The sequence below is a fragment of the Lipomyces tetrasporus genome (assembly GCF_029532465.1).
Source record: "Lipomyces tetrasporus strain NRRL Y-64009 chromosome Unknown POJ06scaffold_3, whole genome shotgun sequence".
Lineage (NCBI taxonomy): Eukaryota > Fungi > Ascomycota > Lipomycetes > Lipomycetales > Lipomycetaceae > Lipomyces > Lipomyces tetrasporus.
Window position 1 is genome coordinate 1,346,150 of NW_026611598.1, and position 21,791 is coordinate 1,367,940.

General features: G+C 48.5%; 7 protein-coding genes across 7 annotated transcripts; 1 reads left to right on the forward strand and 6 right to left on the reverse strand.

Annotated features, from left to right (window-relative positions):
- Nucleotides 1-1,587: 1,587 nt before the first annotated feature.
- On the reverse strand, nucleotides 1,588-5,576 carry POJ06DRAFT_77849 (uncharacterized protein). The gene is made up of 5 exons (XM_056191547.1): nucleotides 5,154-5,576; nucleotides 4,983-5,089; nucleotides 4,633-4,893; nucleotides 3,601-4,581; nucleotides 1,588-3,544 (listed from the first exon to the last, which is right to left on the reverse strand). The coding sequence occupies exons 1-5, from the start codon at nucleotides 5,375-5,377 to the stop codon at nucleotides 1,839-1,841; spliced, it is 3,279 nt and encodes a 1,092-aa protein (XP_056045590.1). The 5' UTR covers nucleotides 5,378-5,576; the 3' UTR covers nucleotides 1,588-1,838.
- Nucleotides 5,577-5,748: 172 nt separating this feature from the next.
- On the reverse strand, nucleotides 5,749-7,068 carry POJ06DRAFT_248895 (DNA polymerase delta, subunit 4-domain-containing protein). Its single transcript, XM_056187092.1, has 2 exons — nucleotides 6,414-7,068; nucleotides 5,749-6,353 (listed from the first exon to the last, which is right to left on the reverse strand). The coding sequence occupies exons 1-2, from the start codon at nucleotides 6,814-6,816 to the stop codon at nucleotides 6,136-6,138; spliced, it is 621 nt and encodes a 206-aa protein (XP_056045591.1). The 5' UTR covers nucleotides 6,817-7,068; the 3' UTR covers nucleotides 5,749-6,135.
- A 303-nt stretch (nucleotides 7,069-7,371) lies between these two features.
- On the forward strand, nucleotides 7,372-9,739 carry POJ06DRAFT_248897 (beta-lactamase superfamily domain-containing protein). The gene is made up of 4 exons (XM_056187093.1): nucleotides 7,372-7,776; nucleotides 7,842-8,507; nucleotides 8,557-8,851; nucleotides 8,904-9,739. Exons 1-4 carry the CDS (start codon nucleotides 7,634-7,636, stop codon nucleotides 9,438-9,440), a joined length of 1,641 nt encoding a protein of 546 aa, XP_056045592.1. The 5' UTR covers nucleotides 7,372-7,633; the 3' UTR covers nucleotides 9,441-9,739.
- POJ06DRAFT_274392 (uncharacterized protein) lies at nucleotides 9,740-11,891 on the reverse strand. Its single transcript, XM_056189614.1, has 2 exons — nucleotides 11,319-11,891; nucleotides 9,740-11,261 (listed from the first exon to the last, which is right to left on the reverse strand). Exons 1-2 carry the CDS (start codon nucleotides 11,667-11,669, stop codon nucleotides 9,999-10,001), a joined length of 1,614 nt encoding a protein of 537 aa, XP_056045593.1. The 5' UTR covers nucleotides 11,670-11,891; the 3' UTR covers nucleotides 9,740-9,998.
- Nucleotides 11,892-13,256: 1,365 nt separating this feature from the next.
- On the reverse strand, nucleotides 13,257-15,847 carry POJ06DRAFT_77971 (uncharacterized protein). Its single transcript, XM_056191548.1, has 8 exons — nucleotides 15,630-15,847; nucleotides 15,253-15,556; nucleotides 15,090-15,189; nucleotides 14,937-15,040; nucleotides 14,432-14,883; nucleotides 14,302-14,383; nucleotides 14,176-14,251; nucleotides 13,257-14,126 (listed from the first exon to the last, which is right to left on the reverse strand). The coding sequence occupies exons 1-8, from the start codon at nucleotides 15,700-15,702 to the stop codon at nucleotides 13,437-13,439; spliced, it is 1,881 nt and encodes a 626-aa protein (XP_056045594.1). The 5' UTR covers nucleotides 15,703-15,847; the 3' UTR covers nucleotides 13,257-13,436.
- Nucleotides 15,848-15,868: 21 nt separating this feature from the next.
- POJ06DRAFT_248908 (Nup85 nucleoporin-domain-containing protein) lies at nucleotides 15,869-18,674 on the reverse strand. The gene is made up of 5 exons (XM_056187094.1): nucleotides 18,034-18,674; nucleotides 17,191-17,979; nucleotides 17,032-17,135; nucleotides 16,848-16,983; nucleotides 15,869-16,793 (listed from the first exon to the last, which is right to left on the reverse strand). Exons 1-5 carry the CDS (start codon nucleotides 18,502-18,504, stop codon nucleotides 16,071-16,073), a joined length of 2,223 nt encoding a protein of 740 aa, XP_056045595.1. The 5' UTR covers nucleotides 18,505-18,674; the 3' UTR covers nucleotides 15,869-16,070.
- Nucleotides 18,675-18,707: 33 nt separating this feature from the next.
- POJ06DRAFT_78156 (uncharacterized protein) lies at nucleotides 18,708-21,339 on the reverse strand. Its single transcript, XM_056191550.1, has 2 exons — nucleotides 20,422-21,339; nucleotides 18,708-20,368 (listed from the first exon to the last, which is right to left on the reverse strand). The coding sequence occupies exons 1-2, from the start codon at nucleotides 21,156-21,158 to the stop codon at nucleotides 18,916-18,918; spliced, it is 2,190 nt and encodes a 729-aa protein (XP_056045596.1). The 5' UTR covers nucleotides 21,159-21,339; the 3' UTR covers nucleotides 18,708-18,915.
- Between the last annotated feature and the right edge of the window lie 452 nt (nucleotides 21,340-21,791).

Here is a 21,791-nt window from a genome sequence, read left to right on the forward strand (position 1 = left end):
TCTTGCTTTTCTCCTGTTCCTTGTGTAGACCCGGCAACTTCTTGGTAGTGTCATTTGACAAACGGCTCTAAATAATGTCCGCTGCAGCTTAAAACTCTGACAGACCCTCGTCGTCTGTCATGCATGCCCTAAGTTGCGATACGGTAGTCGATTACCACCTGGGTTCATATAAACCTTACAAATGACTGAAGCAACGCTGACATAAACTTCACAAAGCGGCACCTACGTCGTCAGTAAATTAAATTTAGTCAACCTTTTATGTGGAACGATTTCTCGACATCGTGGGGGCAAGATCGTGAGTTGGTTTCGCCAACAAACGGATCTGCATGCAGGCGCATAAAAAGGGACGCATTCTGCTGCGCCCAAGTGCAATTGCAAGATTTGAGCCAGGATTATCGATGCGGATCCGCCGGTCTCATGCACCCAGGATGCTATATAACGCTATATGCCACGGCTAGCAATTATCTCTACTCTTCCGAGTCGTATTCAAACGCATCCACTGTATGCGCTGGGGATTTAAAGTTATTGTTAGATGCGTGATTTGAAGAACTTGCAGCCGCCGAAGCCGCAGTTATTTAGCGTCGGAAATTCCTCTGTAGAATCCTGGATCCGTCTGCTGGTACGGAGAAACGCGATTAATCTGACAATCGATATTTTGAGATAGTACTCATGACATCTGTGATATCTTTTCTGCCTGGACTTGAAAGAGTACCTGCGCGCAGAAATGTGATGTTGCATCGCAGCAGGTGTGGGACCACATTGGAAGACAAAGGCAGGATTGCGGCGGCTCTGTCTTGCGGTCTCCACTTACAACTACGGCAAAAGCTGAGATGAGAGGTTTTGAATCAAATATCATGTCCATATCAAGTCTCGCGATTCTCAATCGTTCATTATGCGTCAACGACACAAACTATATTCGCACAAGCGAAAACGTCCTCCTCCATCTCCCAGGAACTCAGACAGAGCACATGTGATTACCACCGCGCTGGTCACCGTCCCTTAGCCTAGCCCCACATTCTATAGCGTCTACAACGACCCTGATTCGCGATAGTTTGACATAGCTACAGCTCTTAAATGAATGCAACGTGATCATTACCAACGCTATGTTAAAATACTAAGAAAGAAATTCTTCATATAGCATGAACAGCATCATCGCTCTGCTCCAAACGATATACCGGGCCGATATGGCAAATGCCACTGCAAGCACGCGCGTGGCATATTGTCAAGTCCCACACTACTGTTTCGTTCGCTTAGCCGTACGGTCTCACGTTCACCCGTCTGTCGCAGGCTTTGTCTGTCCACGATCCCACGGGGACTCTGTCTGTGACTCTGTCTGATAGTCACTTTGGCTTCCTCGATCTGGACAGAGAAAAGTCACATACATAGTCAATGCTCACGAGGATGTTCCAGACATGCATTTGGCGGATCGGCGGTCTAACAATATACTTTTGTATGGCCATTTTCTTAGTTTGACTCTGCAGGAAGTATTTCTGCCCATAAATATCATTAACGTATCGCGCATACATATCGTCACTCGCCTGCCATGAATCCGGCATAACCATAATAAATGAATACAGTATACACACAAAAACAAATAAAAGCATGTTAACTCCACGGAAGATCAAATTTATATGTGCATGCATGTAGGCGATATATAGCAGACAAAAGCACCGTCCTTGTCGAAACCAAACTGATTTTCTTAGCCTAGTACTGCATTGAGATCCCATAAACAAACAAAATGTAACATAAACTTAGAGATTGACCTCTGCCATGATATAGAAACAGTAGCCCTCACGTAAATTATGTAACTCTATCATCTCATCGACCTTGCGACGTATCTACAATGGATCTGCTCGCATGTACGAGAATCCTCTGAACTGTTCCTGATCGGCCTTCGTCAGGACCGTGTTCACCGGCGTCAAAACAGGAACCTCGCGCGTGAACTCTTGGTCAAAGTTGCGAGTGTCGGTCGGCGAATCGATCGTCGGAATAAACGGCGGTTGCACGCGCCTGTGATAAATGTCGTTCCAATTGATGTTTGAGAAGTACGGGTGCGCCATAACGTCCTTGGCGTCGTTGACACCCGCACCAAGTCTTTGCCACGGGTCGCGGGTCAGTAGCTGCTGCAGAATTGAAACCGAATTACGCGCCATATGAATCGGATACAGAGGCTCGTCTCTGAGAATCGCGCCGAAAATTTCCTGTTCGTCGTCGCCACGGAATGGGGACTGGCCGAGGATCATCTGGTATATCAACACGCCGAACGCCCACCAGTCAACCGCCCTGCTATACTTCTGGTCCTGCAGAATCTCCGGCGCCATAAGTTCCGGAGTACCGCAGAACGTAGCAGTTGTGTTTCCATGCCACATGTTCTCCTTGCAAAGACCATAATCCGCAATCTTCACGTGGCCGTCCAATGTAAGCAGGATGTTGTCCAATTTCAAGTCGCGATAGATAACACCACAATCGTGGAAATACTTCAAACCCAAGCAAATTTCAGCAGCATAGAACTGCGCTCTGCTAGTCGAGAACTGCTCTTTCTGAATATGCCACATCAAGTCACCACCACTGATGTACTCCATGACGAAGTAGATCCGAGTTTCGGTCTGAAAACACGAATGCAAGTTCAACAAAAACGGGTGTCGCTCTTGATTTGCAATCAAAAATACCCGCTTTTCCGACCTCGTGTTCTCAACTTCATCATTTTCCAAAATGTATTCCTTCTTCAAGACCTTGATGGCATACAATTTCTTGCTGTGTTTTGCCTCAGCCAGCATGACTTTGCCAAAGTTACCCTTTCCGAGTACGGCAAGGAAATTGAAATCATCCAAACCAATCTTTTTCCTCGAAACTATTGTCTGTGGGACTGACACAGCAGCCTGTTTGTCCGCAATTATACCCGACTCCAATGGCTTTCGAGGAACGCGTTGCGCAGGCTTCACTTCCAGTCCTGGAGATGGCTGAATGTAGCTCATTCGCTGCTGTTGCTGGAGAAGCTGCTGGGTCGACATCGCAGGCCGGCCATATGCCTGGTCAGCAGCAGCCGCAGATTGCGACGGCGGAGCTGTGACGTTGAGCGCTATTGGCGATTGATGGTCAGAGTAATCCGACCGGTAGCTAGAAGGCGATGACGGCGGATACGGTCGCTGTTGAGCTGCTCGCGCTTGTCGGTACGGATCAAGCTGCGGCTGCTGTGACGCCTTGCCCATAGCTGCAGCTGCAGCCGCAGCTGCAGCTGGACTAGAGGCACTGGAACTCGTCCGAGAAGTCTGGGACGATGGAGATTCTTGCGGAAGAGAAGTTTGAATGGATGGGGCTGAACTTGTATAGCTCGGTGTTGAGGACGACTGAATAGAGGGCGCCGGCTTCAATCGAGATACCAAATCTGGTCGATTCATTGGTGGCGGATGTCCCTGATCTACCTTCGCAGTGACAGGCTTCTGGTTCCTGAGCGCCATTAGGATAGTGTTCGCGGTCTCCATGGACATGCCACAGAAATCGGGCACCAGGTGCACACAATCAGCATGGCAAGTCAGTCCACATTCTACAGATGTTAGCTATCATGCTATCAGAACCAGAAAACTGAGTAACATGGCATACCGGTACACTTCCTTGCACTCTTTTTCAAAAGGGGCAGCATATAACCGCAGTGACAGCACCAGTTTGCACTGATATTCGTAATAGGCTCGAACCTGTGCGGGATTCTATGATTGATCTTCTCCTCGTCGGGATCTGTGTCAGCGCTGGATTTCGAGATACACTTGGTGACAACCTTCGCATAGCATTTCTTATGACATGTGTATTTGCAGTCTTCGCATTGGTAACCAACGGAATATTTTAAAAACTCGCCGCAGAAAGCGCATCTCATGACATTGTAGAACTGTTGCTGCACGAACTTGTGACCATACATTTCATGAATTTCCTCTTTACGTTGTCTGATGGCGCCCTGACGCCCAAGCCTGCCGAGCTCAAGCGGTCGCTTGTTCACATTGTGTTTGATGAAGCTGACCCTGATTCGGATCCTTCCGGTTGGTTCGAGGACGAACCAAGAATCCACATACAAGTCCTGCTCGGACTCAATCCCAGGGTGGCTGCTACTGCCGCCAACGGACTGCCTCGTATATGTAACAGGTGGACGAGTCGAGCCTGATGAGCTGCTGGTACTTATCGCAGACGACGGAGGTATGGCATCTCGGTCGGCCTGCGTCTGGTCTGCGGGAACCCACTCGCGATGGGGGAGCTCCAGTTCAATTTTCTTCCGCCGCAACTCTTCGGCAATATCAGCGACACGCATCCACATGATTCCGATCGGTACATCGTGATCTCCAGATCGATCGTAAACAGTGACTTCTACTTCGTTCGCTTTGTCCAACTCGAGATCATACGTGTCGCTCCATTTATCGATGCGCGATGGTTTAGTTTTCACTTTAGCTTGGTCATCGGCTTTGATCATGACTGAAGTTTCGGGGGCCTTGTTGCGCTGCGTGGCAGCATGATCAACAGCCTCAATAGCGACAATTGCAATCCGAAGTCTGCCGCTTAATCCTGTTCTAATATTCGGATTGCTGGGACTTGTATCATCTACTCAATCGTCAACACGCTCGACATCCAAAGCGAAGAGAATCAATTTACCTTGTAGATCATCATCTAAATCTATGTGCATATCTTGGTATCTTTTAAGTGCCAATTTCAAAAGATGCATTTTCTGTGAGCTCTCTATTCTCTGATTCTCAGCTTGAGACTTGTTGCGACGGTCGCCTTCGATTTCGTAGAGTCTGACCAACTTCTCGATACCCTCTTTGTATTTCTTTTCAAGCGATAGCTTGAATTCAAGTTGCTGTAACATTAGTTGGATTCGAGGTCCAAGATATGGCGAATCATATTTAATAAGGTCTATATACACGCGGAGCAGAATTGTCAGCACAGCTTTCCATCACGAATCGGCAAGACGCCGAATGTAAATACCAACAGCTAAATCATACCTAGGTCTGTGTAATTCGGCCGGGTCCTTGGCGCTCTACTTCCAGGTAGATCACCGTCCTTTTGAGGCACGGGCGGAGGGCTGGGCAATCCTGTCGAATCATCCGCACTGGATTCACCGTTAACCACCACTCCTGATGTGGTTTGCAAGTGTTAAGGATCTCAAAACGTACCCTGTATCAGAAGATATGATCGATCTTCGCTTGAGCTGAAGATCCTGGAGCATCTTCTCGAGATAAGCGATGTTCTTCTTAGATTCGGCAATGTTGGATTCGCAGCGCGTTTTAACATCCTGGTTGCCTGTGTTCTGGCTCATCGCCTTTGCACCCTGTATCAGGGAGCGCTCGCGCTCGATTTTCCTGTAGATGTCATTGATGACCTTATCACTGGCAGACATGGTTGGTGGAGATATCGTGCCAGGGGTAGGAATGACAAAAGGTTTGAGACTGCAGCACCCAGCGCTGTAACTAGCAAAATTTCTGATCGATCGAGTTTATGAAAGTATATGCTGTAAGTATTATGTAGAAGTGACGACGATACCGATGCGAGGGCGCCGCAAAGGGGAACGCTATAGAAAGTCGGGGTGAGCTTGTGAATGGAATAGCGTATGGACTTGCTTTCGGTGCGAGAACACGCAACACCCAACACGCCCAGTGCGAACCCAAACAAGCCGTACACCGCGAATACATAATTAATACACAGGACTCCAACCATAGAGGCATCATAAATGATGTTCTAGCCCATTGCTTTTCATTTTTTGTATTGTCCTTCTACTATTGAACTGCTTCAGTTGCATTCTGTTATCTATATATAGCACAAAGAAAGCGCTAGGACGTTACATCGCAAGATGCCACACGTATATGGCCGTCATCGTATAGTGAATGAGCGTGCGCATCTTTGCCTGCGGTAGATCGGCCCTTGGATGCCAACCTAACTCAATGCTACGCTGGGCTTCGCACGCGTATCGCGTTACAGCTTGTCGACGGTTGATCATTGAGTAGGCAAGCCTCCATATCGTACTACTATCTGATTATAGATTATATATATACCATCACGATAGCGCCAAACACATTTATCCCATCCCAAACCATCAACTACAAGCAAAATGAGCACCGACGCGAACAAGGAACGGCTACTGCAATCGCAATTACATAACTATATCTGGTCATACAAATATCCTTCTCGTAATTCATCAATGCTCTTTCCTTCTTTGCTGGTTAATATCTTGTAAACCACTTCCGGTGGTTTTAGTCCCAGTTTCTCTGCACGTTGCCATCGCTGCAGCCGCGTCATACCAACAGTTGGACCGTACGCAGCCGTCAAATCGAAGTTTTTCAATATTCGCACCACAGTCGAAACACCCTGTTGGTGTACTAGAATCAAACATTAGATTATTACGAAAGCTATAACGAAAATTACGTCGATCGCCATACTTGGTGAAGCAATGTTAACTTTCTGTGTAGTCTCGAAATAAGCCACATATTGGGGATCGTTATAGTCGAGAGGCTCTTCAATTTCTGGCTCCGCCGGAACGACCTGCTTCTCGGCTTCCTCCTCTACATCCTCCTCGGAGGCCACGGATAGCTCCTGACTCTCTACTTCGCCTTCAATGTCAATCTCACGAGCAGGTTCTTCGGCTGCGTCAGAAGGCGAAGCGGTTACCGAAATGACATCCGTCGTGGACTGCGACGACTCAGGCTGCAGCTTCTTGTCTATCACGCTTTGCAGATTTGCCGGCTTTTTCTTCTGTCTAAAGCTGTCTGTAAGTCTGACTTGTTTCACCGGCGGCTTGTTATGCGTTGTCGATGACCGTGATCGCTTCGCTTGTGGCGCCATGATAATCAGCTAATCAAGATCCGTGCATTCAATCTCTAAACGGCCACGGCTGTCTGTGTTCAATATCTTCAATAAGATATAGATCAACTCAGTCAACGATCTGTATCAATGGATGTGCATCGAAAGCATCCACTTCGTTGCCGCGCGCTGAGTAGTACAGTGAGACAACGCCCTTCGAATCTACAATCAGCTAACCGTTAAAGGCAGGTCGTAAATAGAGCGCCTAACCCTGACCCTTACCAAATGGCCGGGACATTAGCTTACAAGTTATCTCGGGGTTTGTACCGATGACTTCATTCGACAACATGCATATAGATCAGATGTAAGTTTTGAAATAAAAACAGATCATAACAATTGCATACATTCTTCAATTCCTGATAACACTGGTGACGACGCTACTAAGCATACGACTGTAATACTGCTTGACTGATGTGGGTGACATTTGAACCTCTAATGACAAGCCATCGACAATCGTTGGGAGTTTGGGACCTGCAATGACTGAACATGTGCGCGACCGCCGCTCCCCGCCCTCCGTGCGTCCGTCCCTGCGGCATCTGCATCTCCAGTCCTGAACATTTTTGTACCTCACAAGCATAGCTGGGTCAAACTCGATTACTTGCTTGCTTGCTGCTGCAGCTCTACAGCAGGTTTCATTCGCTGCTTACGAGGCAGCAGTCGATACACACAGCCTACGGGAGTCTAGATCAATAAAGTATATCTAGTAGCGTCGTTTTTGCCCCAGGCGTGTCGGTTACATTCTACGCGTCATCTGCCACTGCAAAATTACAAGTCCGCTTTTCTACATAATCCAATCGACATGGGCGCAAAGATCAATGTTAGTATCGTCGTCATCGCCATATACTCGCTGTACTATGGGTACATGAGTACAGCACGCTGGAGCGCTATCAAGCGGCGCCGTCTACGTGCGAAACAGGCTAAAGATAGTGGTGACTTGGAGATGTGAGCTCGAATTCGAACTTTTGCATATGGTCGAACATTATGGCTAACGGGTGATGGTTCCATAGTCTGCGAAACTCATCTCCTGAGGAGCAATTTGCTGTTCTTGTCGTCGGCGGCCGCTTCGTTAACCCGTTTCCCGAATACAGAGAGCATGGCATCTTCGAATTTATCGTCTGGAAAATAGTCGAAGTTATCCGTTGGAATCCGCGTGCTGGGGTGCCCCGAGATAAAACATTGCTTGCTGAATTGCTTCCCCTCTATCGGCCCGATTTCGAAGTTCTGTTTGATACCAGTACTGTGGTAGCTGCGACCGGCAGTGATCTCAAGACGGAGAGTAATCCAGACCTGTCGCCGTCTGGGAATGCATCGCCCATGGGACTTACAAGCTCAGTCACATCGGCGGTGTATTACTCGTCCGACACTGGATCATCCACAAATATCCAGTTTGATAGTATGACGCTGGCTGACTCGTGGACTCCAATCAGCCAACGCTATGTCGCGAATGCTACTAGTCACGCTGGAAGCCACGAAGCCCATTCTCTTTCCGATACAAGTAGCAATACGACGAGTAGCGGACCCCATTCGCCAGCGGCGGATGAGACTGCTACGAGATCTATGATTTCCAATGGCATTCCACCACGAGACGAAAGACTGACAGTGACTTGGATCGGACAGAGCTGTATATTCATTCAATGCCATGGAATCAATTTCCTCACTGATCCGTTGTTTAGGTAAGAGTATTGGAAGGTTTGCGAGACAGGTCTCCTAACTCTGACACAGCGCCCATATCATCAACTCATTAATCGGCCCAAAACGATTGCGGCCTAGTCCATGCCAGCTCGAACATCTTCCACGGATTGACTTTGTCTTGGTGTCGCACGACCATCCAGACCATCTTGAAGACGAGACAATCAGGAAGATTGGCAATTCTGCAATGTGGATAGTGCCGGTGGGTCTGAGGAGATATCTCGCTCGGTATGGGATCTACCGCGTTGCAGAGATGAAATGGTGGGACAAGATACCACTTCCTGGCAAAGAACGAGATGGATGGGAAATCGCGTGTACCCCTGCCATGGTACGTATTTCTAAAGTTACACCGTGCCCACTATGCTGACAATGGACTATAGCACTGGTCAGGTCGATATCTGTACGACTCGAATCGCTCGCTTTGGTGCTCGTTCCTGATATTGCACAATACACGACCAGTAATTTTCCACGCGGGCGACACCGGCTATTCGGCCGAGCTCTTCAAAGGGATTTCCCAAGTCTACGGCACCGGTTGCGAACTTGCACTGGTTCCGTGCGGGGCATATTCTCCTCGGTGGCATCTACAACCCCAACACGTCGATCCAGCTGAGTCCGTCCAAATCATGATCGATCTCGGTGCGAAAAGACTAGTGGGCGTGCACTGGGCCACGTTCATGCTAAGCGACGAGCATTATCTCGAGCCGAAGCAAAAGCTCGAGCAAGAAGCCGTAGCCGCAGGGTTGCAGGACAAGGTCTGGGCCGCTGAGTTTGGGCGGACTATCGTAGTACCTTACCGGTCGGCTGACGAGGCGGGCAGCGGATCTGACGACGACGCGGTGTTTAGGTTGCCGGACGCGAGAGTGTCGAGCATTGGCCGGTTGCGGGCTCTCGAAGGACGGCATACATTGATCTGGTAATTTGCGAAATTGTCACCCTCATTTGGTCCCTGGCCACGCGCTTCTGTACGCAGCAACGGGCCACTGCGGGCCCAGGCCTTGATTTGTACATTAAGCATAGGAGTTAGGTGATGTGCTCTGTTTACTTTCGTGCTACGTGTGCCGCTAAAGGAGTATTGGGACCTTTCTTTTAAATATTTCTCATGGGATGGTACTATACAGGGACACGGGCAAGACCCGGGCGTCAAGGTCTATTTGCTTTTGTTCGCTTAGTAAAAATATTAATAAATTACTCAAGGTGTATGTATATGAGTCAACTGTAATTGAATTAGTTGATCGTCAAAATTACATATAAACGCGTATTCATCAAAACATGTGAAATAAACAAATTTTAAAGGCGAAAATGATTGTAACCATTATAGCTTTCATAACTTGGAAATAAACCAATTAAACCGACTGTAGCAATGCACGAAAGATTGACAGAAAAGACGAACTCCTAATCCAGACCGATCAATGCCAGATAATAAAACAAAAGAAGCAAGAACCTATTGGCACACGTTCGCGTCACCGCGCATGTCATTAGCGGGAGTAAACGAAACCGGCGTAGGGATGCATTGGCAAACTGTTGCTCAACCCGTCGCTACAGACCGACAGGGTGTGAGTATCTTCTTCCAGCTGACGACTTTCTATCGGCTCACGAAAATTCAGTGAGGGTCTGAATTGTGCTGATGACAACTGTAGCGGACCGCCGCTCGCCCAAGTAGAAAACGCCTCCAGAACAGGGTCGTCGTCGTCCTCGGTGCCGGAGTCTTCCTGCAGGCGGGTCATATCCAGAACGCCGTCATGTGCGCCTTGGGATACTGTCTTGTTGAGAACCTGGTCCGCGATCTTGTCGGTCGTGACTTCGACGGGGATTTTTAGGCCAATGTTTCCGCCTCCGGCGCCAGACAACTTGAGGGTGACGTCGGCCTCATATTGCCGACCAATAAAGCAAGACCAGAAATTTGGTACCAGGACGCGCCGTTTCGGCGGCGTTAGTGGGATGGTGGCGTTGAATGAATAATGCGAGTCGGATTCTTTGGCCCATTCTAGCTGTGACGAAGTCGATGTAAAATTGTAGTTCGCAATCGTAAAACTCTCTTGGTAAAGTCCTAGTCGCGGATCCAGCACTCTTGATTCAGGATGAGGCATGTATGTCATTGGCACTGTATTGAAATAGGTGTAAACCCGAAGTTTGACCGACACGGATTCGACCTTTGGAATCTCAAACTCAGATTTCTTGATTTTCGCACCGGGAGTATATGACAGCGCCAGAAGTAATGGGATGGACTCGGTTTTCAAGTGGATGAATGGTTTTAGTACCGACGCCTCGAGCGTCAGGCTGCCCGTAGTTGACCTAGATATTATTCCCTTTTTCAACGTCTTCGTGGTGCGATAAAATCTCGTGAATCCGCCATCCCCGAGACTGAGTTCCTGGTTTTTGTAGTGGCTATGCGGAATATTTCGAATATCCGGCACGTACGCCGTCACGACCGCTATCGACGCCGACGCGCTGTAAGGGACAGATTTTCGACGACCGTTGTCTTTGATGTGCAAGACTTTGCTGACGATCTGGTACGTAATGCGAGCCATATCTGGAGAGGAGTCGTCGAGTTCGGACGGCAGATTTGGGTCACCGAGACTCGGCGGCAGGTGTCTGTGGGATGCAAGGTGACCGCATTGGCTTTCGAGCAGGTGTTCCGGTAAGACGAACGAGAATTTGAACGTGTACGTCATGCCGGCCCGAAAAATGCGGAGTGAGGGATAATCGTGCTCGTCTACTGGGCTCGACATTTTCAGGAACTTGTCACGCGCTCAATTAGTCAATTGTAAAAGCAAGCTACGGCATTGACAACATACCGTGTCCTTGAGGTTGATGCGATTGCCAACGCCAGAGCTTTCGCTCCATGTTTTGGCATTGCCTTCGAGAGTGATAAGAACGTCCGTGAATCCGGTGTCACTTATTGGGGTCAGGATGACGGCGCCAGAAAGGCAGTCGCCGGCAGTGTAGTACGGCTTCTGGTTGTCGATAACGACGGTCATGCCATTAGGCGACGAGCTCCGGCCGAGTCGAGACAGTAAGTTGCGCGGCGCCGCTGACGACGAAGAGGAAGAGACGACGGAGAGACCGGCGACTGAAGACCCTGAAGAGATGGTCGACGACGAATCTGTCTGCATGGGTTGCAGCGGTCGTAGTGAAAGAGACGGCATATGGTTACAGAATGAATAAACTAGACAGCAGCCGATAACGAGGAAGGGGCCCTTCTGTCTCGTGCTTGGGAAGGTTAACCAATGCTAGCCAATTGCCAGTGTAAATAGTAATGGTATCGACAAGCAAGGGAAGCTGGCAGAAGGGCCCAGTATATGTGCAACTACGAAGTGCGCAACATGGGCATGGCACCTGCTAGTGACTAATTGACCAGAACCAATGTACACCGGGCAAATTTCCGCGGCAATAGCTATTTGCAGAAATCCGTAGGTGGCCCTCGCTTTGGATCGAGCGCAAGTGAAGGCAGCAAAGTTGCGGAGGATTCACTATGGCGCCCATGTGAAAACCTAATCCGCCCATGTTTTGGGCAATTCGCCGCGGACTTTGAATGCGACAAAAGCAACAGCCGCACGGCCTTCCAGAGTTTGCCAGTGCTATCCAGATTATGCTACTTCGCCCGGGCCCTTTGCTTTTACTGATCGCCTCCTACCCGATCGGAACAATTGCGTAAAAAATCAAGAATTGCTGTCGTTGGCGCACAGCCGCGCGAAACAATTGAGCAGCCAGGAACGACGGGCTACGAGTGAAGCTACTGTGTTGGTCGGTCCTTCGCGAAATTGTCAATTTATGATGTCATCGTTTCAAAGATGTCGCGACCTTCGGGATCTCGCACGTCAAGCGTCCCTGTCGCCAATTACGTGAGACCCAACCAATGGTATGGAACATTTCAGCTCGCGTCCGGGAAGTCAATTTTAGCTATCTCATGTAATCTACTCTCCGCTCAATCAGACGTTTGTGCCGGATGATGCTGCGATCTTTGGATTCGGCTGTCTGTGCGGCTTGCAAGAAGGTTTAGCGTGCGATGACTCTTTTACATGGTCTGACGTCATTCTCAGGTTCACTTACTTTAATCCAAGGCTCCAGTACCTTATCGGTCTTGGGCGCTGTTGCATAATACATTCAGGAATATACTCGGTTCCTATGAAAACACTATTAGAAATCTCGAACCTGCCCGACCAATCCGATGACCTCTCGCGAGTCAAACTGTACAATAGGTTTGACCATTAAGCTGCCACGTTGGCTTCCCATGTAGATAGCCTATATTAGGTAGTGAGGGTGAAAACCGTCGTTGCTTCCTCGGAGGGAGCTTCGAATTAGCTCCCAATAATGTCTCGGGAAGACCTGTCAACTCTAATTAAATGATTGTGACGTAATAGATGTTCACTTCTGCAGTAAGTTAACGTGTAAGCCCGAATGTCACACATTTTATCTCTGGCGGGTACACGAAATCATTCACTCGAACAACCGCCTGCCTTAAACCGGAATAAAACATATAATAACCTGGCCGCTCCTACGAGTCTGTCATCGTCTTGTTGCTGCGTGGCAACATATTGTTGGAAGACGCAGTAAGGGTAAGGGGACTAGCACAGTTAAGCAAAGCTGGACAATCAGAGTCAGCTTCTCCCCTTGGATCGCAATGGTTTTATAATTTATCTCTCGAGCCAAATACAACCTTTCAGCTATCACTAACACCGATAAGGTTCTAGTCTTCTCGTATACCGAACACTAGTGATTTGTCAACTATCGCCAGTGCCTAGTTGCAACCTGCCATTTCTTGCATACTACACTTCTACTACTTCAACAAGAACGAGCCGCGGATTATATTGTCTTCCACCAAATTCAATAAGCTAAATACGCAAAAGATCCACCAAATCCCATCGAATATAACTTATAATAAAATCCAACCAAGTTAAGTCATGTCTTATAGCCTAGTCTGTCTTGACCGCCATATAAATCCTATGCACGAAGGAATACGCAGCCAAAAAGCTCACAGTCCCCGTGCACAACCCATACACCACACACCCAATCAACGAATACGAGAAAAACAGCAACCCAGACACGAACCCCGACAAGTTCAATTTCGTGAAGTAATACCAGATCGAGTATCCAAATATCCAAAACGCGGAGCCGGTCCCAACCAAAAACGAGCGCCACCACCAGTTGTAGTCTTCAGCACATAACTGGAAATACGTCGTCACAATCGATATTTCGACAACCGTAACCATCAAGATGCAGAAAGTCAGCCCCAGGAATCCATACATGTAGTAATACCCTGTCTTGTCCTGCCACACAGATTTGAGAATAAACAAAAGTTCAATGAGGATTACAGCGAACGGAATCAGGCCGCCGATGAAGATCGCAAACTTGAGGTTCATGTACCACGGCGTTGGTGGAATTTGGCGCGGTATTTGCTTGATTCTCGTGGGCGACTCTACCGCAGGACGTCTGAAGCCAAGCCAGCTTCCGAGGACGACTAGCGGCACGAGAATCAACAGCCACATGCCTATCAGCGCCAGTAACGTACCAAATGGAATCGCCGAAGACGACGACTGGCTCCATGAGAAGAAATTCAACACAACAACGTAGCCTAGAAGGATTCCGGGCACGAGCATTGATGTCTAATCATACTTAGCGCTTGCCTTAATTACAACAAATAATGTGCCATACCCTTAGAGCATTTTTGAGCCACCTCTCGCCCTTGAATGACTTGTACAGCTGCGCGCTGAAATATCCAGAAAAGACGCTACCATATAAATTATTCACACATCTTCATGGTTATCTGTTGGTACTTACCCAGCAAATGCAAACAAGAACAAGGCAATACTCAGAAAACCGCCGCGGTAGCTAGGGCTTAAGAGTCCTAATCCTGCAATAACTGTCATAATCAGTCAGCGTGTCCGGACATCGGTCGACAGATACCTACACAAAATTGAGAATGCCATGACAAACATCTGCACGCCAGTCCCGATCAACGACGCTAGCACACCCTTGTGTACGGGCGGTCGAAACACATCGCCATGCACAAGCTTCCATCCACTAATGTCCTCCGGCAAGTCCTTATCATTCTCGCCATGGCCCTCTTGATTGTACGACTGTATATCACGCGACAGTGTCCGGAGCATGATAATAGCCACGACTGCTGTCAGGAATGACGCGATAATGAGTGAATTGATGATCGCCAGCCAGTGAATATTGTTGGAATCTGAGGAATTGAGGAAATAAAGGTCCCATCTGTTCGAATACTTGATGTCCCGATCCTCTTTAAAGTACACCGAATATGAATATGGGATTGTCAGTTTTTCTTGAGTAGGATCGAGAGCGAGCGGTTTCGCGTTGTCGAGCTTCTTGGGGCACTGCGCAGTCGTCTTGCGAACACTGTGGTCAATTTAGATACAATGTCCAATAGGGAGTCTATTATGATAGCATACGATTTAGGATACACTTCGAACGCGACAATAAGATTTTGGCCTGGGCTACTGTCATCCGGGCGATATCTGATAATCATTGTGACGTGATTGTTAATATATGCAACCTAATAGCAGTCAACATAAGCTTCCGCTCCATATCGTCAAAGCACATACATCATTCTCATATAAGCCGAGCTTGAATCCTGCGGCGTAATATTTCCGAGTCTTGTCCATTGACTCATAGGAAGTGGCCCCAGGCAAATTATCCAGAATCCTACAGAACCCACATTAGCCAATTCTTAGTACCACATTCGCAACCCTTCATTTCAATACTCACCATTCCACGACATACGAATTCCGAATCAATGCACTTGCCCGCTCAATTCCTGCCGCATCAACCTCAACATCGCACAAATGCCCACACTCAATGTCCTGTCCCATCACAATGTTGTAATCCGACCCCGCAATCCTGTCGCCTCGCAAAATCTCTCCCAAATTTAACCCGACCCGCTTCACATCTGGGCTGGGAGGACACACGAAGTTGAGATCGTAGTACGCGTACGGTAATTGTGTCGAATCTGAGGACACTTTGTTGACCATTAATGGGATTACTTCACCGTCCGCGTATGATTTGCCTGATCCTTTTGATAAAAGGTTAGCTTGGTTGACATTTGAACGTCGAGGTAGCACTGAATCGATAATAGGATTACTGACCTGGCATGCTGATGCCATCGCTGGTTCCAGAGAGGACTAGTAGCCCGCATGCAGCCACGGTTAGCCAGAGCATGACTACGAAGTCGGTCTGATCCCGCAAGTTTCGGATGATTTTATGATTTTGTCAACCTTTATTCTTGCTGCGACGGTACTACGGTTACCCTTGTGCTGTAGATCTAGTGTGGAACAATCGTACGGATATAAAAACGGCTGGTGCGTACTTACTATTGCCAGCACCAAGATAAACTTTGTCTACCCTGAGACATTCACGTGTACAGGCATCTTCTCAGTACTCCATTCTGACATGACGACCCTGCTTTCCCGCCCAGGTCAGTCAAACTTCGTCATTTCAATTGCTGACTAGCCATATAGCACTACATTCACAAAATCGTACATCCATTTTTTCAAGTATCCTACATCTAGACCTATATTTAAAACGAGTTACTCCCCTTCCAGATACGCACGCGACAGCTCTTTGATTAATTTCGATCGCACCAACTTAACGACATCTTGAGCTGCAATGTTGGGGTATTCTATCCGCCAATCATCCTCTGCCAAATCCGTAGCTTCTCGCGTGGCAGACAAGCAAACTTCCAAGAACTGGATACCCTCGGCGCGTTTTCCCGCATCCTTTTCCCACTGATACAAACAATTCATAATCGCTATTAACTCAGCCGTCGGCAGCGCCCGCGGTCGCCGTCGATCCAGCAGCGGAATCAATTCGCCCAACAGCGCACCAAAGAATCTCCCAGGTAAATACGAGAACTGTATCAACGACGCAAGATACTGTGCCGCATCCACAATATTGCCTTCTTTCAAATGGTTCTTGAACGCGAAATATATCGCATATGGCGCAATAAATTCTCGAATCAGAACAGGACATAATTGCGGCGATGGCAAGTACTGTTGCAGAATAGAATCTGGAAGGGTCAAGCCATTGAGCAAACTAGATTCAAGTAATTGCCATGCAATGGCGCGTATCTCGTGACCGTTGCCAATAGAATCCAACCATTCAAGCGCGCTGCCGAATTGATTCCGTGATAATTGCAGCTTGCTCCATGCTATAACTATTTGCTGTGCCTCTTTGTCGAACTGTAATTCTTTGCAAATATCCAGTAGTTCTGTCAGCGTTCGCTCGCTGTCTAGGTACACATGCGTAATCGTCTACTTTCGTTAAAATCACACCAAGTGGAATGCAGTTGCATTTCGTATTCATACCTCTCGGATGATAGACAGCCCTTCGGTTCCTTCGGTATCTCTGAGGTATGCCGCACCAATGAACCATGTTCCGTAATTAGCACAGCAGTTGATCGCATGAGCCATGAATAACCAATCTCGGAATGGCGGTAGATCCCTGCACATATCATTAGCATGTCCCGCATCTTCGCTAGAGCAGACATACAATGTCGCGACGTTGTAAAAATCATCAAGCATCCTCTGGCGATCGCAGAAATCGGCCATATGGGCGGCAACGCACACATCCAATCGCTCAGCAACGCTTAGTGCCTATACAATAAATCAGACAAATGATCATCTCAGTCAAAATTGATGTTGACGATACCTTAGGTATATCACCAGCAATTATAGCAGCACATCCAGCCTCGGAAATAACCGTAAGATCGACAGGAAACTCCACCACGGCCTTTTGATAATATTCCGACAGCCGTGAAGGGGCTGGATCATGAAATAAAAATAAAGCCGCAGTGGCTTCCTGCCACGACTCCGACAATGCCAAAATAGTATCGTTATCACCGCGCAAAATATTCGCTAGTGCAATGAGTCCTTTCCGCAACTTCACATCGGAGAGCTTGGCAACTTGTTCGGCAAAGGTGATCGCACGTGCGCGCCATTGTCTGTGTCCCCCAAACGCTTTCGATCCCTTGGGTGCGGTCTCCAATATCGATGTTGCCGTTTGCATCGCGTTCTTCGACTCGGAATCGGCGTAAATCACCCCTGCTTCTTTCAGGCAATTCGAGCACTGGAAGAACAAACCACGCATAGCCAACTTGTGCACCAACTCCCAAAAGCCGGGTTCATCATACGGCAGTGGTGCCGTCATAATGTCCCTCGTTTCTTCAGTCGTAGGTCGCGGATCATACTGGTTCAGCCATTCCATTAATGCCTCCGCTCTCGTGGTCCCTGGGTCTGCGAAATACGATGCGAATAAGCAGTGGCAGACGACATATGCTTCCGATAGTCGCTCGTCAAATATTCGCCGCCGCGCGGCGTCTAGCATTTGGAGGAATGTAGTTGCGTATTTCGGGAGATTGTTCTCCGATGGGTCGATTGGTCTGCCGATATGATCCGTGTTTGTGAGAGCTCTGTATAACTCATACGAATCTTTAACAAACTATGTCGCGCTACAATGTTAGCACCACCTCATAACATGCACGCTGGACAATACCTTTGTATACTCATCTGAAAAAGCAGAATCGGGAATCTCAGCCGGATAAATCTTCATCTCTTCTGGAACAACAGGGACTTGATCTCCTCCGTCTAATTTCTTCCCATCAATCCACGCAACGCCGCTGTTATAGAGAGGCGGTAAGCGAAATTTAAGCGTGCGCTGTCGGTCTTGCCAATCTTGCAGTCGACCAGCAACTATGGGCGCATCTTGCAAGGCGTAGGTAAACACACCGTCGTCCTCGTCATCCATTTCTTCTTCGCCCTCAGATATATAAGCTATGTCTTCTGCAGTAGAGGACCTTCCAGTGGCAATGGGGGATGAGAACAATTTCGGTGCACCGCTACGTTCTTTGGCAGGGGTTTCCCCAACGTGCCGTGCGGTCGAGAAAATCGGTCGCGGACCGCCAAATGACGGTGAAAATGACGACTGCCCAGATCCGGACGTTGACGAGGGCGTGAAGGAAAACATTGGCTAGTATCACTTCACTCTTTGGAGTAGGACGATTGTATCGGAGTGACGTCGAGGCGGTCGCGATTGCACGCACGCGTGCTGTTGAAAGTTTGTTGTGGTTGTCTGTGGTTATGCGAGGTGGTGGTTGGCTGATCCAAACGCCCGCTTACATGAATCCTGAAATCATGACAACTACAAGACAACACCATACGGTAGAATAGCTTAGGAGCTGATGCGCCTACGTCTTCAGGGCTTCTAATAATGAAGTTGGATAGCATTTAATTACTGTCGCATAAGCTAGTGCAGTGAGGTACTATTATACATATTCCATTATACTATCATTTAGACAAACTTCCATAAAAACGTCCAAACACCGTATAATGCTCAACAACTATCTTACACCTACATAGTATAGAGGACAGCTAACATCTACTCATCGTCCAAAATATCCGCCTGTTCAGGTTCTGAGATAAAGTCCGGTCTCCACTGCTCGTCAGGATATATCGTGACCGACGTCACGTTCTCATCTGTATTTTCGATCAGCCATCTCACGAAATCGTCAACGGCCAGTAAAGGAGGCGTAGAAATTCCAAGACAGATCGGACACTTCCACGATGCTCGCGAAATCTCGAGAAAGTTATACAAGTCAAAACAAGTAGCATGTGTGCACTGCACTGATCGTACAGGCAATCTCATGCGTTTCATTGATAGAGGGCATTTCAATGTAAGCTTATACGAATATGTTAAGCACTGAATATCGTCGCCATCATCTCCATCCCGGTCAGTCGCTTGCGGACGAATAGTTTTCAGGATTTGCTCTTTTGCATCGTCGATTTCGATGTGATGGCTCTTGGCCATTTCAATAACCTCTTCTGGCGAAAGGATCGGGCACAACTCGACAGCAACAGTATAACTGTTGTTCTGGAAGCGATTGGGCCACTTTGCCATATCGACTTTCAACGTATTGTAACCCGGTCGGACAAGACCCGATAAATTGACGGGCCTGTCGTTACCATGCTTCACAACGAACGACCTGTCGTTGACTGTAATTCTCATGTCGGTCCAGGATACCGTCTGATCATTGTCTCCGAGATAACCACGCAAGTTAACCATGATCTTCCCATAAACATATTCAGCCGATCTCAAGCAATTGGTGTATTGCTGAAGGGACAGGGTAAATCTCATGGCCGTCTGTAGCTTCTGAGGGCTCAAAGGAGACGGAGCGACGTACTTCAAAGCAGGATAGATGTAAAATTTCTCGCGCTCCGGACGTGCTGCCTTGATCTTATATGACGATTGCGAAGATGGCAATCTCATCGATTGCGTCTGCGCACTGGGCCGAACGTTAGGGCTCGTGACAGTGGACAGGTATGAGTGTTGTTCTTGTTGTTGCAATTGTTCTATAATCGCACTCTGTGCTGTAGTTGTCTGCGTTGTCGTTGCCTGACGAGAAGCAATGGCGGTAGTAGGATTGACGTGTATGACAGGCTCGGGCATTGATACGGCCCGCTGACTGAATCTAGTCCCAACGACAACCTGAGGCAGTTGCTGCTCCTGTAACTTCTGTTGCTGTTGGTGTTGCGGGCGGTTAGGAAGTTGGGATGCAAGGACGTCACCTCGACTATTAGCGTATACTTTGTTCTGCACTCGCAGTTTCTGTTTGTCTGGTCGCTGGAGCCAGGCGAACGGACCTGTTTGTGCCTCTTCAGCATTGTTTGCATTCTCTGCTACCCTTCGAGCGATCCCTTGAGAATCCAGAAGCGCGGTGTCTCGCTGTATGCCAGAATGCCGCTGCATAAAATCTTGGGTTTGAATCCCAGGTGAATCTATCTCCTGCCTCGGACGAGTTGGCTGCAGTTGCCCGGTCTGCGTTGAACTAATGCTAAAAACTCCATTAGTGGGCTCTATTATCGAAACATGTATCAGGCCACAAACCTTGAAGCGGGTGCCAGAATTGAAGCAGATATATCAGGGCTTCGACCCAGCCTTGCCTGAGCCTGAGCCTGAGCCTGAGCCTGAGCCTGAGCCTGAGCCTGAGCCTGAGCCTGCCGGTTCTGCACTTCGGGATGAGTAATTATCCCTTGTCCTTTGAGCTTCGTATGCTGCTCTGCCACAAGCCAGGACCGCCACACTAAATGCCTTTTCAAGACCGTGAAAACAGGATCCCTTATGCCGGCAGTAATTGGTGACTCGTCAGGGTTCGCGATAGTGCTCCACAACATGCGGACGTAATCGAGGGCCGCGAAGTTCTTTTTCAAGACAAAGCCTTGAACTTGTCGCCAGACCTTCCTCTCTTTTTCGTTCATATCTTGCTTGTGGAAACCGACACTGTGCAGACTGTCCTGGAGCGAGGCGAGCACCTCTATGGTTGTCTCGTCGTAGCCGAAGATAGACCGCACGAGCGGAAACGCGAACCGTGACGGATAGGCACCCGGAGTGTGAAGGGATTTCTGGGGAGTCGGGGCAGTTACGAGCATGGTGGTTGGAGTCACCGAGGGAACTGTTGCCACGGAGGGTGAGCGTGCATGGGACAACGACGAGTCCGCAGAGCTTGGCCAATTGCGACTGTCGTTATGACTCACTTGCTGATTGACCGTCCCATTGGGATGGGTTTGGTAGGCAGCGGTACGCTTGCTGTTGGCCGTGTCTTCTAGCGGTCTCTTGCCGTCCATATAATTGGAGAGCCATGCGGATCAGCACATAGCCGGTCGCAGTATATATTGCTCAAGGATTCTAATATAACGCGTAGACGGACATAAGCGGCAGCTCGGTTGCGATGATGAATTGTACGCAATGTGATCAATTGTTGGGCAACGTGTGAATAATCAGAGTCTAGTGGCGCGCGGAACGGATCTCTTGCAGTCCGTCTTGTCATGGGGACGGCCGTATAGTGAGTTTGCCCTAACCATCGCGATATCATTTGTGTGACATTCACGCGGCTGTCAAAGAGGGGGAACCAGAACAGTTACGGGGCAGGAATCGAAAGCCAGCGACGAACACGACTATTATATTATCGAAGGGTTACGCACCGTTTTCACGTATCGCGCTCGATACCGCATACAGTCTCAATATTATACCGACTAGCCAGCAGTTCGAGACGTCCGTGTCCTAACGCTTCTCCTCGCTGCTGTCTATCCCTCTCCCTCGGTGACAAGCACCAAGGGAATTGCTTCCCCACGCTCTGTACTCGGCTCAACGCCTGAGCAGAACCGGAATTCACGCTTCCACTACTCTCCAAGGTTTTCGTCAGTGTGACTGCTCATCCAAATTTACTCAATTGGTCTCTATAATACGCACCGCCATCT

Bases quoted from the DNA above. Each gene is read 5' to 3' on its own strand.
- POJ06DRAFT_77849 (XM_056191547.1), bottom strand. From the start codon at position 5,377: ATGTCTGCCAGTGATAAGGTCATCAATGACATCTACAGGAAAATCGAG. The intron at 5,090-5,153 runs GTACGTTTTGAG...CGGTGAATCCAG, and splicing joins ATCATATCTTCTGATACAGG to TGCGGATGATTCGACAGGAT. The intron at 4,894-4,982 runs GTATGATTTAGC...GCGTGTATATAG, and splicing joins GCCGAATTACACAGACCTAG to ACCTTATTAAATATGATTCG.
- POJ06DRAFT_248895 (XM_056187092.1), bottom strand. From the start codon at position 6,816: ATGGCGCCACAAGCGAAGCGATCACGGTCATCGACAACGCATAACAAG. The intron at 6,354-6,413 runs GTATGGCGATCG...GTTTGATTCTAG, and splicing joins AGTTAACATTGCTTCACCAA to TACACCAACAGGGTGTTTCG.
- POJ06DRAFT_248897 (XM_056187093.1), top strand. From the start codon at position 7,634: ATGGGCGCAAAGATCAATGTTAGTATCGTCGTCATCGCCATATACTCG. The intron at 7,777-7,841 runs GTGAGCTCGAAT...ATGGTTCCATAG, and splicing joins GATAGTGGTGACTTGGAGAT to TCTGCGAAACTCATCTCCTG. The intron at 8,508-8,556 runs GTAAGAGTATTG...ACTCTGACACAG, and splicing joins CTCACTGATCCGTTGTTTAG to CGCCCATATCATCAACTCAT.
- POJ06DRAFT_274392 (XM_056189614.1), bottom strand. From the start codon at position 11,669: ATGCCGTCTCTTTCACTACGACCGCTGCAACCCATGCAGACAGATTCG. The intron at 11,262-11,318 runs GTATGTTGTCAA...GCGCGTGACAAG, and splicing joins GCATCAACCTCAAGGACACG to TTCCTGAAAATGTCGAGCCC.
- POJ06DRAFT_77971 (XM_056191548.1), bottom strand. From the start codon at position 15,702: ATGCTCTGGCTAACCGTGGCTGCATGCGGGCTACTAGTCCTCTCTGGA. The intron at 15,190-15,252 runs GTGAGTATTGAA...TGGGTTCTGTAG, and splicing joins AATTCGTATGTCGTGGAATG to GATTCTGGATAATTTGCCTG. The intron at 14,884-14,936 runs GTATGCTATCAT...AATTGACCACAG, and splicing joins TTCGAAGTGTATCCTAAATC to TGTTCGCAAGACGACTGCGC.
- POJ06DRAFT_248908 (XM_056187094.1), bottom strand. From the start codon at position 18,504: ATGTTTTCCTTCACGCCCTCGTCAACGTCCGGATCTGGGCAGTCGTCA. The intron at 16,984-17,031 runs GTATGTCTGCTC...TGATATGTGCAG, and splicing joins TTTTACAACGTCGCGACATT to GGATCTACCGCCATTCCGAG. The intron at 16,794-16,847 runs GTATGAATACGA...TAACGAAAGTAG, and splicing joins GGCTGTCTATCATCCGAGAG to ACGATTACGCATGTGTACCT.
- POJ06DRAFT_78156 (XM_056191550.1), bottom strand. From the start codon at position 21,158: ATGGACGGCAAGAGACCGCTAGAAGACACGGCCAACAGCAAGCGTACC. The intron at 20,369-20,421 runs GTTTGTGGCCTG...TGGAGTTTTTAG, and splicing joins ATTCTGGCACCCGCTTCAAG to CATTAGTTCAACGCAGACCG.